Below are 14397 nucleotides of genomic sequence, written 5' to 3'. Positions count from 1 at the left end.
AAGTGCTGAAGGATCTGACCAGGGGCCGTGTGCAGCTTGACCTTCTGCTCACAAACAGGGAGGAACTAATAGGGAAAGTAGAGGTGGATGACAACCTGGGAAGCAGTGATCATGAGATGGTAGATTTCAGGATCCTGACCAAAGGAAGAAAAGAGAGTAGTAAAATACACACCTTGGACTTCAAAAAAGCAGATTCTGACTCCCTCAGAGACCTAATGGGCAGAATCCCCTGGGATGCTAACATGAAGGGGAAAGGAGTCCAGGACAGCTGGCAGTATTTTAAAGAAGCCTTATTGAAGGCACAAAAAGAAACCATCCTGATGTGTAGCAAGAGAGGCAAACATGGTAGGAAACCGGATTGGCTTACGGGGGAAATCCTTGATGAACTTAAGCACAAAAAGGAAGCTTACAAAAAGTGGAAACTTGGACAAATGACCAGCGAGGGGTTTAAATGTATAGCTCGAGAATGCTGGGGGGGGGGGGGGGTTTATCAGGAAGGCGAAAGCGCAAATGGAATTGCGACTGGCTAAGGATGTGAAGGATAACAAGAAAGGTTTCTACAGGCATGTTAACAAGAAGAAGATGATCAGAGAGCATGTACAGCCCCTACTGGATGAAGGAGGTAACCTAGTGACAGATGATGTAGGTAGGGAAAACTGAAGTACTCAATGCTTTCTTTGCCTCTGTATTCACGGACAAGGTGGGATCCCAGACTAATGCGCTAAGTGACGCAAGATGGGATGAAGATGGACAGCCCTTGGTGGGTAAAGAACAGGTTAGGAACTATTTAGAAAAACTAAACGTACACAAATCCATGGGTCAGGACTTAATGCATCCGAGGATACTGAGGGAGTTGGCAAATGTCATTGAGGAGCCTTTGGACATTATCTTTGTAAAGTCGTGGAGGTCGGGAAAAAGGCAAATGTAGTGCCCATCTCCAAAAAAGGGAGGAAGACGATCCAGGGAACTATAGGCCGGTCAGTCTTACCTCGGTTCCTGGAAAAATCATGGAAGGGATCCTTAAGGATTCCATTTTGAGGCACTTGGAAGAGAGGAAAGTGATTAGACATAGTCAGCATGGATTCACAAAGGGGAAGTCGTGCCTGACCAATCTGATTAGCTTCTATGATGAGGTAACTGGCTCTGTGGCCGTGGGAAAGTCAGTGGATGTGATATACCTTGACTTTAGCAAGGCTTTTGATACGGTCTCCCACAATATTCTTGCCAGCAAGTTAAGGGAATGTGAATTGGATAAATGTACAGTAAGATGGATAGAAAGATGGCTAGAAGGCCGGGCCCAGAGGGTAGTGATCAACGGCTCGATGTCAGGATGGCAGTTGGTTTCTAGCGGAGTGCCCCAAGGTTCGGTTCTAGGACCAGTTTTGTTCAATATCTTTATTAATGACCTGGATGAGGGGATGGATTGCACCCTTAGCAAGTTTGCGGATGACACTAAGCTACGGGGAGAGGTAGATACGCTGGAGGGCAGAGATAGGGTCCAGAGTGACTTATACAAATAGGAGGATTGGGCCACAAGAAATCTGATGAGGTTCAACAAGGACAAGTGTAGAGTCCTGCACTTGGGACGGAAGAATCCTAAGCATTGTTACAGGCTGGGGACCAACCAGCTAAGTAGTAGTTCTGCAGAAAAGGACCTGGGGGTTACAGTGGATGAGAATCTGGATATGAGTCAACAGTGTGCCCTTGTAGCCAAGAAGGCTAATGGCATATTAGGTTGCATTAAGAGGAGAATTGCCAGCAGATCCAGAGATATCATTATTCCCCTTTATTTGGCTCTGGTGAGGCCACATCTGGAATATTGTGTCCAGTTCTGGGCCCCCCACTACAAAAAGGATGTGGACTCATTGGAGAGGAACCAGCGGAGAGCAACCAAAATGATTAGGGGGTTAGAGCATATGACCTATGAGGAGAGGCTGAGGGAGTTGGGTCTGTTTAGTCTGCAGAAGCGAAGAGTGAGGGGGGATTTGATAGCAGCCTTCAACTTCCTGTAGGGAGGTTCCAAAGAGGATGGAGAAAGGCTGTTCTCAGTAGTGACAGATGGCAGAACAAGGAGCAATGGTCTCAAGTTGTGGTGGGAAAAGTCAAGATTGGCTATTAGGAAAAACTATTTCACCAGGAGGGTAGTGAAGCACTGGAATCGGTTACCTAGGGAAGTAGTGGAGTCTCCGTCCCTAGAGGTGTTTAAGTCTTGGCTTGACAAAGCCCTGGCTGGGTTGATTTAGTTGGGATTGGTCCTGACAAGAGCAGGGGGCTGGACTTGATGACCTTCCGAGGTCTCTTCCAGCTCTATGGTTCTATGATTCAAGGTCAAGGAGAATACATTTTTTCTCTCCTTGTATCACCCTTTTAGGTACTTGAGAGCTGTTATGTCCCTTCTCAGTCTTCTCTCTTCCAAATTAAACAAACCCAATTCTTTCAGTCTTCCCTTAGTCATAGATCATGTTTTCTAGACCTTTAATTGTTTTTGTTGATCTTTTCTAGACTTTCTGCAATTTCTCCACATCTTTCCTGAAATGTGATTTCCAGAAGTGAACACAATACTCCAATTGAGCCCTTACTTAGCATAGAGTACAGTGGAAGAATTACTTATTGTGTCTTGCTTATAATACTCCTGTTAATGCATCCCATAATGATGTTCCCTTTTTTTGCAATAGTCACACTGTTGACCCATACTCAGCTTGTGGTCCCTTCCTGCAGTAATCTTCCTAGACAAACTTAAAAAACAATGAATAGTCTTGCATCACCTTAGAGACTGACAAAAAATGTAGATGGAATCATGAGCTTTCATGGGCGCAACCCACCTCTTCAGATTAATTGAGTTAAAGGGGTCCAGTTTTCAAATAAATAACACAGAGAGAGGATGGGGGGGGGGGAGAAGAGAATGGAAAAGAAGGGAAAAAAGGGTAAAGAAATTATCAGTTTGAGTGTCCATGCTAAATGAAGCTAAGAATACTTAGTATCAGCTCTAAATACCCATTGTTAGGTTTTTTTTATGTCATTAGGATGTGGAATGTAGTGGATCATCCAGCCAACGTCTTTGTTTAGACTTCTGTTGTAGGAATCAAACTTGTAAATGAAATTAGGTTCTGTAGCTTCCCTGTCAAACTGGCTTTTGAAATTGGTTTGAAATAATATGGTGACTTTGAGATCCATTAATGAGTGCCCAGGAAAGTTAAAATGTTCCCCAACAGATTTCTGTATGTTGCCATTTCGGGTATCTGATTTGTGTCCATTTATTCTTTCTCATAAAGAATGTCCAATTTGGTCAATATACATGGCAGAAAGGTGTTGCTGGCATTTGATGGCATAGATCAGATTAGTGGATGTGCCTCTGATGTGGTGGTTTACGGGGTTAGGTGCTGTGATGATATCGCCTGCATAGATGTGTGAACAGAGTTGGCAACGGAGTTGATTGCAGAGATGAGTTCCTGGATGAGTATGTTGGAGGTGTGCTTCATGGTTATTGGAAAGAATTAATTTGAGATGAGGAGGTTGTCTGTAGGCAAGGATTGGTCTGTCCCCCAAGGCTTTTGAGGGTGAGGGGTCATTTTCCAGGATTGTAGATTGTTGATAATGTGTTGGACAGGTTTAAGTTGGGTGCTGTAGGTGATGACAAGTGGTGTTCTGTTGTTTACTTTGTAGGGCCTATCTTGAAGTAGCTGATGTCTGGGTACTCGTCTGGCTCTGTCAATCTGTTTTTTCACTTCTTCGGATAGGTATTTCAGTTTTAAGAATGCTTTATAAAAATCCTGTCGGTGTTTGTCTCTGTGGGATTGGAGCAAATCTGATTGCGTGTTAGGGCTTGTTTGTAAACAATTGATTGGGAAATGTGTGTTGGATGGAAGCTAGAGCATGTAGGTAAGTGTAATGGTCAGTAGGTTTCTGGGATAAGGTGGTGGAAATGTATTCATCCTGTAATTGTACTGTAGTGTCAAGGAAGTGGATCTCTTGTTTGGTCTGGTCCAGGCTAAGGTTGATAGTGGGGTGGAAGTTTTTGAAATCCCTGTGAAATTCTTCAAGGGTCTCCTTCCCGTGGGTCCATATCTCATTTTGTATGCGTGAAACTGATTGTTCTTTCCTAAGTCCTTATTGAACTTAATCCTATTAACCTCAGACAATTTCTCCACTTGGTCCAGATAATTTTGACTCATAATCCTATCCTCCAAAGCACCCCTCTGAGCTTGGTGGTATCCAAATTGTTTATCTAAATTGTTGATGAAAATATTGAATAGAATTGGCCCCAAAACTTATCCCTGCGGAACCCCACTTCTTATGCCCTTCCAGCATGGCCTTGCCTTAAAGAAGTCATGCCTTAGTTGGCAATAGTTGTGTGTGTCCTTGATGTCTCTGGAAGCCATCTGTTGCCCAGTCAGACAGAAAGCCAAAGCATTGGTTGTCATCTTGTGTACATTTTGACTGTGATTATGACTTAAACTTGTACTGTTTTATTTACAGAGAGATGGAGATTTTTCTTCTGCTGTGTTGGCCCTCCACCAGACATTGAATCTGTTCTAAGGTAAATAATAATTTTTCTTTTAAAGAATTTTCTACATCTGGGTGGTGGACAGACAGGATCTAGTAACGAGGATGGAGAGTTTGTAGACTAAAGTGACCAGGTGAGAAAATACAGCTCAACAGCAGTGTCCCCTCTTATTTTTTCGAGCCCTGTGCAGAATACATTTTGTTAAATGCTTGGAGGTGTTACAGGGGACAAAGGCAACTTAAGAAACAGAAATCAAAGATGACCCCTCTATCAGAGTAGCCCGTTTCAGGCACCCTTTTCCCATATCTATCGCTGGTGTGCTGGAATAATCCCCTCAGTGCACCCCCCAGTGTGATATGGAAATAATAAAGACAGACATTCTAGGTAAATTAACAAATGTATTAAGGGATTAAAATTACAATAACTGGGAAAATGGGGAATTCAAACAAGAAACACAATAACACAAACAATAGTAAGCATCCTTAACCAACAATAACAATAACTATATAATAGTGCAGGGATTTCATTGAAGAGGCATGACGCCAGTGCCCAGACACCTACTTTGGCCAGAAAGAAAGGAAGAGATGATAGAAAAGAACCCAAAGAAATAAACCTCTTTTATATTAGGGGGTGCTGATTGTCCTGTGTAACCGAAGCCTGATACCTTCTACCCTCAATCTAGTTTAAAGCTCTCAGGGTATGTCTACACTACCCCCCTATTTCGAACTAGGGAGGGTAATGTAGTCATATGGAGTTGCAAATGAAGCCCGGGATTTGAATTTCCCGGGCTTCATTTGCATAAAGCCGGCCGGCGCCATTTTTAAATGCCGGCTAGTTCGGACCCTGTGCCGCGCGGCTACACGCGGCACGGACTAGCTAGTTCGGATTAGGCTTCCTAATCCGAACTAGCTGTATGCCACGTTCCACGAGGCGTACAGCTAGTTCGGATTAGGAAGCCTAATCCGAACTAGCTAGTCTGTGCCGCATGTAGCCGCACGGCACAGGGTCCGAACTAGCCGGCATTTAAAAATGGCGCCGGCCGGCTTTATGCAAATGAAGCCCGGGAAATTCAAATCCCGGGCTTCATTTGCAACTCCGTATGACTACATTACCCCCCCTAGTTCGAAGTAGGGGGGTAGTGTAGACATACCCTAGGGAGGAACTCCAGGGAGATCCCAGCGGGGAACTTCTATGATGATGGTGGATCACTGATAGTATATCTTCTCCTTCCCTTGTCACAGCCACTATGGTGGTCTGGGGCTGACAGGCGCATAGATGGAAAAGACCACATACCCCAGCAGCTGCACAGATCCTTAACCCTTTCTGTGGCGTGAAACTCTGAGGTGATGGAATGTTCCGCTTGGGTGGGAAAAAACAGTTCTGGCTGGTGAAAACCAGCACAACTCAGAGTCCTCTGCTGCTAACAGGCATTTTGACCAAAATCGAGTCCTTAGATCAAAAGTTCACTGCCTCCATTTTGAATGGACTGGTAAAAGGCTGTGATTTTTTTTTTTTTATTGCTCATAACCTGTCCACAACTTTTACTAAAAATAACTGTGAAAAAATCATAGCTTTAATAATGACCATATCACATCATGTACTTACGTTTTGTGTTGTAAGCTAAGGACTTGGACAGCCATCCAGGAGAGATGCAGATGCTGTCTGGTTAGCAGAGTGCTCACAGCAGGCAGGATGTGTATTTAATGGTGGTGCACATCTAAACATGCCTCTGTTGATACTAAACATTAACTCCTTTAGTACCAACAGAGGCATGTGGAATTGGTCTGAAACAAAACAGTGACTTGGAGATCCATTAATGAGTGTCCAAGAAGATTAAAGTGTTCTCCAACAGGTTTTTGTGTGTTGCTTTTTCGGATATCTGATATATGTCCATTAATTCTTTCCCATAGAGAAAGAATTTGGCCAATATACATTGCAGTGGGGCATTGCTGGCATTTGATGGCATAGATCAGTGTCTCTCAAACAAAAACCCTAAGGGGTACTTGAGAGAAGTCTGGGGATATGTCAACACAACTGAAATTTGGAGAAAAGCTGGGTTTTTTTTTTAAGTTTTACAGCGTTTTATTATTTTTCTACTTTTTACACCCAAAAATTTAATCGTCCGCCCTGCTACAACTAAGTTGTTTAAACAAATGTGTTGCAATGATAGAAAAAAATTGTGTGTGTCTGAAAACTGTACCTATTGGAGTTATTTATCATTTTTTTTGAAAAACGGGTACTTTATGAAAAAAGATTGAGAAACACTAGCATAGATCATATTAGTGGTTGTGCAGGTAAATGAGCCTCTGATTTGGCGGCTGATGTGGCTGGGTTGGGTCCAGTGGTTGGGTTCAGTGATGAACTCGCTTGTGTACATGTGTGTGCAGAGTTGGCACCAGGGCTGATTGCAGGGGTGGGTTCCTTTTTTTATAATCAGTTCTGTTCATAATGTCTACAGCGCCCCCTTTGTCAGTCTCTTTGATTATAATGTTAGAATTGGTTTTGAGGCTGTGTACAGCATTGCATGTTGCATGACTGAGGTTATACGATGTCAGCCCATGCACGTTTGCGGATGTCTGTTGTCTGATTTATGGGCATTAATTCTTTGGCTTAGTGTCTGAGAAGTCTGTCCAATATACATAGCAGAAGGACACTGTTGGCACATGATGGCATAAATTATATTTCTGAATGAACAGGAATATGTGTTCTTGATTGTATAACTGATATGGTTAGGTCCAGTGATGGTGTCACCAGAGTAAATATGTGGACAAAGTTGGCAACGGGGTTTGTTGCAAGGGAAAGTTCCAGGGTTGGTATTAATGTGGTATGTCCTGTGGTGGTTGATAAGAATCTTCCTGAAGTTAGGTGGTTGTCTATAGGAGACTATGGGTCTGTCCCCCAAAGCCTCTCAGAGTGTAGTATCCTGTTCCAGTATAGGTTGTAGGTTATTGATAATGCTTGGAGGGTTTTAAGTTGGGGGCTATAAGTGATGACAAATGGTGTTCTATTGTTGGTATTCTATTGTTATTCTCTATGGGCATGTCTACACTACAGTGTTATTTGAAATATCTTATTTCAATAGCTTATTTCAAAATAACGCGTCTACACACAAAATGCATTTCGAAATAGCATTTTGCTACTTCAAAATAGCGCATCCACACTGAGTGGACTTTGAATCGCATTTAAGGCTGGCTGGAACCAGTTACAGCAGGGCACCAGGTCAGGACTTACTGTGAGGGGCTACTGCCTGAGAATATCTGAGTTCTGTGCTTAAAGGGACCCCCTCCCGCCCCCCCGGACAGCCAGTTCTCAGGTTTCCCTGTTTGCTTGTCCCTCAATGAGGAACAGCAAAGCATTTTGTCTCTGCATGCTCTGGTTGCTCTCACTCGGGTGGGCAGGATTCACATTCTTTGTGCACGCCCTACAGGGAACTTAGGTGTTGACTACGAATATGAATGGTTAACTGGTTACCTAGTAAACATCCCCTTAAAGGGTAATGCTTATAATCAGGGCTCACCGAGCGGTGGCGAGCCCTGCTCGCCAGCTGTGCGGTTCTGCGCTCTGCGCAAGCCTTTCCGGAGTGTAATCTACTCGCCACAGGCGAGTAGATTACATTTTTTGTTGAGCCCGTGCTTATCATTTACAGTTAACCGGCAGGGGGCTGCAGCAGCCCTCCAGCCCTGCAAGGCCTGTGATGGGCGGGGGATGCTCCAGCCCAGGCGAAGCAGTCCCCTGTCCACAGTGGGCCTGGCCCAGCAAGCTGAAACAGCAGGCCCAGCTTGGCACACCACAATGAGATTAGCCTCTGCCTTTTGTGGGGGAGCCACTCCCACCCACCCACCTGGAATTGCCTGCATCTAGTCAAAAAATGGATACCTGGCAATTTTACGTGGGTCCGAGCTTACCAGCTCCAGCAGCTGCTGTGCAGCAGCACATGACTGACCTGTTCCATCAACTCCTGGCAAAAATCTTGAGGAGGAATGTCTCAGAGCTTCAATTCTTGGGGAGGGTCATGCTTGCTAGAGCTCAAGGCTTCAATAAAAGCAGGACTGAAACTCTGAGAACCAAAAGGCTGAAGCCCTGGTATGTGTCTCCGATGGAGCGGAAGCCCCAAGCCCCTCAGGTGTGCCCTGGCTCTTGAACTTCTGAAGATTGTTGTATGCAGTTTGGAAAGTCAGTAATTTTGGCTACCCTGATATATTACTTGAGGCAGGACTAATAAATTATTCAAACATCTGATATTTTTTAAACACTGCCTTTTATATTATCCAAACTATGCAGTTTAAAATAGGGCTATTAAAGAAATAAATTCAGAAATGATTGTCTTTTGGTGGTTGCAAAATCTTACTCTCTGGATAAGGATATTTATATTGAAGACATAGTTGTTAGCTCACAGCAACATCAAATGACATTACTAAAGAACCAGATTAATCCATTTTACTCTTTTCTTGTTAATACTTACAATGGGGTATTTTTCCATCAAACCACATTCAAGGCTCCAAAAAGCACTTTGTTAGAGTGCTGTAGCTGGAGATTTCAATTCTCAGTACCCTGCACGTGTTGTTTTCCAACTGCTATTATGACACCACCTTTACCTATGCATTGATAAAAGTTCAACATCTGCCAGTCTCTTTTTTATATATCATGTTGCAGATGTTGTTCAAACAAAGTTTATCCAGAGTGGGCTGGTGACTCTAAGAAGGAAGATGAAGAATCAAACCAGGAAATCACGTGGCCAGAAGAACCTGCTGCAGTGGGTGCTAGCTTTAGCTATATATTTATTTTTAAATCAGTTAAGCTATGACATAGTGTATTTACATGGGCAGTGGGTATCATAGGCAGGGGAAAGCATTGCATTCCCAAACTACCTCTCCTGGCCCCATCTGTGCTCCACCAGAGTCCCTCAGGCCCTCTCCCCACGCCTGCTTTTGCTATGTCAGATGCTAGGGGCTGCACCACACTGTTTGTTCTACTGGCGCTGGGGCCAATCTGGCCACCCAGTGCTGGGACAAGTGATTCAACTACAGGGGTAGAAAGAGGGCTTCCTGGTCCAGCTGGCAGATATGGCTGGGACAAGTACAATTGCACAGTCCTCCTGCTCTCTGAAACTCCGGAGCTGGCACAGATTGTAACCAAGCCGTCCACTGTCTCTTCAGGGCCAAGACAGGCTGCAGCCGTGCCAGCCGCCAGCTCTCTGAAGCTCCAGGTCTAGAGCAAGCTGGAACTGCGCTGCCCACCAGCTTTCCAGAGCTCCAAAGCAGGCTTTAACTAATTTATCCTGGGCTGGGAGCACTACGCTGGGTCAGGGAGCAGGTGCAAGGACCAGCAGCCACATTGAGAGAGAGGGAGGCTCAACAGGGACCAGCAGCAGCCAAAGTGGAGGGACTGGGCTATGGCAGGGCCTTAGCCAGAAGGAGGAGGGCTGGGGGCTTGCCTTCCCTAAGCTATGGGTCACCCACTGCCCAAGGATGTGTATCATTGTTCCATAATCACTGGTTGAGTGCAGGATAAGTAGCCTTGTGCCTTTAACCTACCCAGTGAATGTGACTATGGTAACTAAATACAAAGTCTGAAGTGCTGTTTTTGGATTTTATGTCCTACTCTGTGCTAGTATAGATAGCTAATATAGAAAAAGACTGGGATTTTCAAACAAACCCAAAGGAGTTGAGCCAAACGTCCACTGAATTTCAATGGCATTTGGGTGCTCAGTTCCTTAAATTCCTTTGAAAAAAAATGCATCCAAAGATGCTTTTCAAGCCACTTCATTGAGAAAAATCCTGAGGTTTTACTAGTTCCTTACTCAGGAAAAATTCCCATAGACTAAGGACTGAATCATTCTTTGCTGTGATAAAAAGTGCAGGAAGTTGTTCCTTAATCTTTCTGTTGGGTCTCAATATATCTCAAAAAGAGATATACCGGCATTGGAAAAGGTTCAGAAAAGGGCAACAAAAATTATTAAGGGTTTGGAATGGGTGTCATATTTAGAGAGATTAAAAAGACTGGGACTTTTCATCTTAGAAAAGAGGAGGCTAAGGGGGGAGATGTTAGAAGTCCATAAAATCATGACAGCTATGGAGAAAGTGAATAAGGAAAAGTTATTTACTTGTTCCCATAACATAAGAACTAGGGATCACCAAATGAAATTAATAGGTAGTCAGTTTAAAACAAACAAAAGGAATTTTTCTTTACGCAGTGAATAATCCTGTGTAACTCCTTTCCAGAGGATGTTGTGAAGACCAGGAATCTCAAAAAAGAACTAGATAAATTCATGGAGATTAGGTCCAGCAGTACTTATTAGCCAGGATAGGTAAGAATGGTGTCCCTAGTCTCTGTCTGTCAGAGACTAGAAATGAATGACAGGAGCTGGATAACTTGACAGTTACCTGTTCTGTTCACTCCCTCTGAGATATCTGGTATTGGCACTGTCAGAAGACAGGATACTGGGCTAGATGGACCTTTGGTCTGACCCAGTATGGCCATTCTTATGTTTTTATGGGTCTCCTGTGTCCCCGTCACGAAGCAGCAGACATGGCCACACAGGGTCCATTAAGAAACCTGCAGAACCACACTAAAGCTGCATTTCCACAGCTGTCTTAGGGATTCCCCTGGAAGGGATTCCCTTTCTGTCCCAGGCCCCACTCTTGCCCTGCCTCTTCCCACTCCTGCTACACCCAGCCCCATTCCCACTCCACCCCTCCCCATAAGCCTCCTTCTTCGAACGATTCTATCCGGGGAGATTACCATGAGGGCTTGGAACCAACAGCAGGGGTTCCCCCTCCTGCACTGACCACAGCAGGGGAGCTGGAGCAACCCAGCAGCCTGCTCTGCTGCCAGGTCTCAACTGGGTTGCTCCACTCCCAGGGCTGGATTACCCAATAGGCAAATTAAGCACGTGCTTAGGGCACCAGCAAAGCAGGGGCACAAAAAAAAAAAAGAGAGATTTGACAGTACAGTATTGTTTTTGTTTTGAATTACATATGGGGTGCACCATAATCTTTTCAGTGCATAGGGCCTCTAGCAGGGGCACCAAAAAAAGAAGAGATTTTATGGTATAGTATTGTTTTTATTTTGAATTACATAAGGGGGGGACACCATAATCTTTTCAGTGCTTAGTGCCTCTAAAGGTCTTAATCTGGCCCTGTCCACTCCCCATCACTGCGGTGAAGCAAGCAAGCAACCGTCTGGAACATGGCAGCAGAGCAGAGCATACAGCTGTGTTGCTCTGCTTCCTGCAACTTCCACCACCATAGTGAGTGAATGGGGACCTGATTCCTGCTATTGCCCCGCAGCAGGCTTCCCAGGTAAACCCTTGGGCCTTGCAGGCTAACCTCAAATTAGAGGACTGTCCCATCCGGAGGATGGTCGGGGCGGCCAAGTGCAGGGCCCTCACTGGCTACCCTGAACCATCCTATAGACAGGACAGCTCTGCCTGGCACCACACATATTTGTTGGCCCTCAGGGGGCAATGGGGTTTGGCACAAGGGGATGAGAGAGGCTGGTACCCAGAGACAGAGGCCAGGAGGGAGAATGTGGCTTGGTGCGTTAGGGACAGTCCTGCTCCTCCCAGCCCAGCATGAGCAGTGGCACCATTTCAGATTTTGGTGGGTGGGCTACCTATGCATTCCGTGATGGGGGAAGAATGAAAACATGGCTTCAACAGTGTTACTGAGCATTCTCAGTGTTACTGAGCAGATCGGAGGGAAAAGGGGGGGGGGAATGAGCCCCCCCATCACTTCTTTCCAGGAGCCTCTAAGGCAGTGGAAAACTGATGTTTTTTGCATATATCTTAGCAATTAGTTGACAGAAGCATTGTATCTAATTCCTGGGTAAAACAAATACATATTAGACCCACTCAGTTCTAATACTTACATATTCTGACATCTTGTGGCAAGTCACTTAAGGGACACTAGTTAGCCTTAACATTTTAATATATATATTCTTACTTTGTTACTATGTGGGGAGAGAGACTGTCAGGACTCTTGGGCTCTATCTCAGCTCTGGAAGGGGAGTGGGGTCAAGTAGGTTACATCAGGTGGCAGATACATTTCAGCTCTATATAAGAACATCATAATGGCAGACTGGCTCAGATTAATGGTCTAGCTAGCCCAGTATTCTGCCTTTCAACAGTGGCCAATGTCAGATGTTTCAGAAGGCATGAACAGAAGAGGCAATCATCAAATGATCCACCCCTGTTGCCCATTCCCAGCTTGTGACAGAAGCTAGGGACACCATCCTTGCCCATTCTGTCTTGTAGCCATTGATGGACTTATAGTCCTTGAACTTATATTTTTCTTAATGGAACCCTGTTATAATTTGGGCCTTTCCACCTGTCATGGACTCACAGGGTGTGCCCACACTTGGCCTGTATGGTCCCCAAGAAGAGCTCCCTTTAGTGCAACAACCCCTTCTCAGGGGTCTACTCTCTCTTGGAGGTTAAGTACCTCCATCTCTTGGAACTGCACCTCTCAGCCTCCAGCCTGTTTCTTTCTGTTGGCCTCTTCAGTCCATTTGTTTTGGATCCCTGGACTCTCTGCTCCCAGAGGGAATAGCGCAACCCTGTTCTCTAGACTGGAGTGACTCTCAGCCAGCATAAAACAGAAGGATTTATTGAGCATATGAACACAGCATAGGAACTCTGAGGGCCTATAGGTCTGGCCTCCCTCAGCATAGCACGTCTGAATCTCCCCTGCATCCAGGTGGGTTCTGTCTGCTCCCTCCTGCCCATTCCAGAAACCCCCTCCTACCTGCCAAGCCTGGGATATATCTTTCCAGCAGATCCTCCCTTGGCCTTTTTCCCTCCAGGTAAACAGGGTCTCCTGGGCTCCCCCTCTTCACTGCTGCTTCTCTAATCCGACCTTTGTTCCCCCGACTGCAACCAGTCAGGTCACCAGGGTCCTCTCCAAAGCCCATTGTCCTCCCGGCCTCCCGCGGCCAGAACTGGCTGTGTGTCTGAGCTGGGTCTCCCTGTCACCAGTCACTAGGATCTCCATTCTCCAGGCCTCTGGCCAGGGTCCCCAGTTCTGTTCTGGTCCCTGTAACAACAAACTCCCTCTTTGTTCAACATGTTCGATTAGTAGCACTCAGGGACACTGAATGCCATCCCTCTGCATGTGACCCCTCCCACCCCAAATCTCCCACTTGATCACACCATTATCCCCTGGAAAATAGTTCCACAGGTTGACTGTGCAGAAATAATTTCTTTTCTTTGTTTTCAATCTGCTAACTATAAATTTCATTGGGTGAACTTCTTGGCTGCGTCTACACTGGCCCCTTTTCCGAAAGGGGCATGCTAATTTTCAACTTCGTAATAGGGAAATCCGCGGGGAATTTAAATATCCTCCGCGGGATTTAAATAAAGATGTCCGCCGCTTTTCCGGCTTGTAGAAAAGCTGGAAAAGAGCGGCGGACATCTTTATTTAAATCCCGCGGGGGATATTTAAATCCCCCGCGGATTTCCCTATTACGAAGTTGAAAATTAGCATGCCCCTTTCAGAAAAGGGGCCAGTGTAGACGCAGCCCTTGTGTTATGGAGCTTCAGGGGGTAGCTGAGTTAGTCAGTTACAGCAGTCCTATTGGAGGTTGGAAAGTCATAGCCAAGGCATGCTTGCTGGGTTTTTTTCTGTATTTCCAAATGACCTTTTAGATTGCATTGCAGGAGTGCAATTAAACAACTTACATGTGGTAATCACTATATGTAGATAGAATGGATGTATAAAGTGTATTAGGTGCGTCTAGTCCTGTTTCTGTCATTCTTCTGTACAGGCAGTCCCCGACTTACGCGGATCCGACTTATGTCGGATCCGCAGTTACGAACGGGCCTGCCCCAGAGTACACGGACTGCGGGACCGCGTGGTCCTGCCGCCCGTGTACTCTGGGGCTTTCTCTGCGTCTCC

At 45.3% G+C, this 14397-nt stretch overlaps 1 protein-coding gene across 2 annotated transcripts in view; it reads left to right on the top strand.

Annotated features, from left to right (window-relative positions):
- LOC106732544 (uncharacterized) overlaps nt 1-14397 on the top strand; it is a 52737-nt gene that overhangs the window by 5078 nt on the left and 33262 nt on the right. For both annotated transcript variants that reach the window (XM_025188451.3, XM_089776263.1), the window contains exons 2-3: nt 4477-4537; nt 9158-9257. In XM_025188451.3, coding sequence (XP_025044236.3) covers nt 4477-4537; nt 9158-9257 — 161 coding nt within the window. The remainder of the gene's footprint in view (nt 1-4476; nt 4538-9157; nt 9258-14397) is intronic.

This window comes from Pelodiscus sinensis, chromosome 2 (assembly GCF_052426305.1).
Source record: "Pelodiscus sinensis isolate ZL-2025 chromosome 2, ASM5242630v1, whole genome shotgun sequence".
In the NCBI taxonomy this organism is placed as follows: Eukaryota; Metazoa; Chordata; order Testudines; family Trionychidae; genus Pelodiscus; species Pelodiscus sinensis.
Note: the sequence above shows the minus strand (reverse complement) of the source record. Positions and strands in the feature narration are given on the sequence as shown.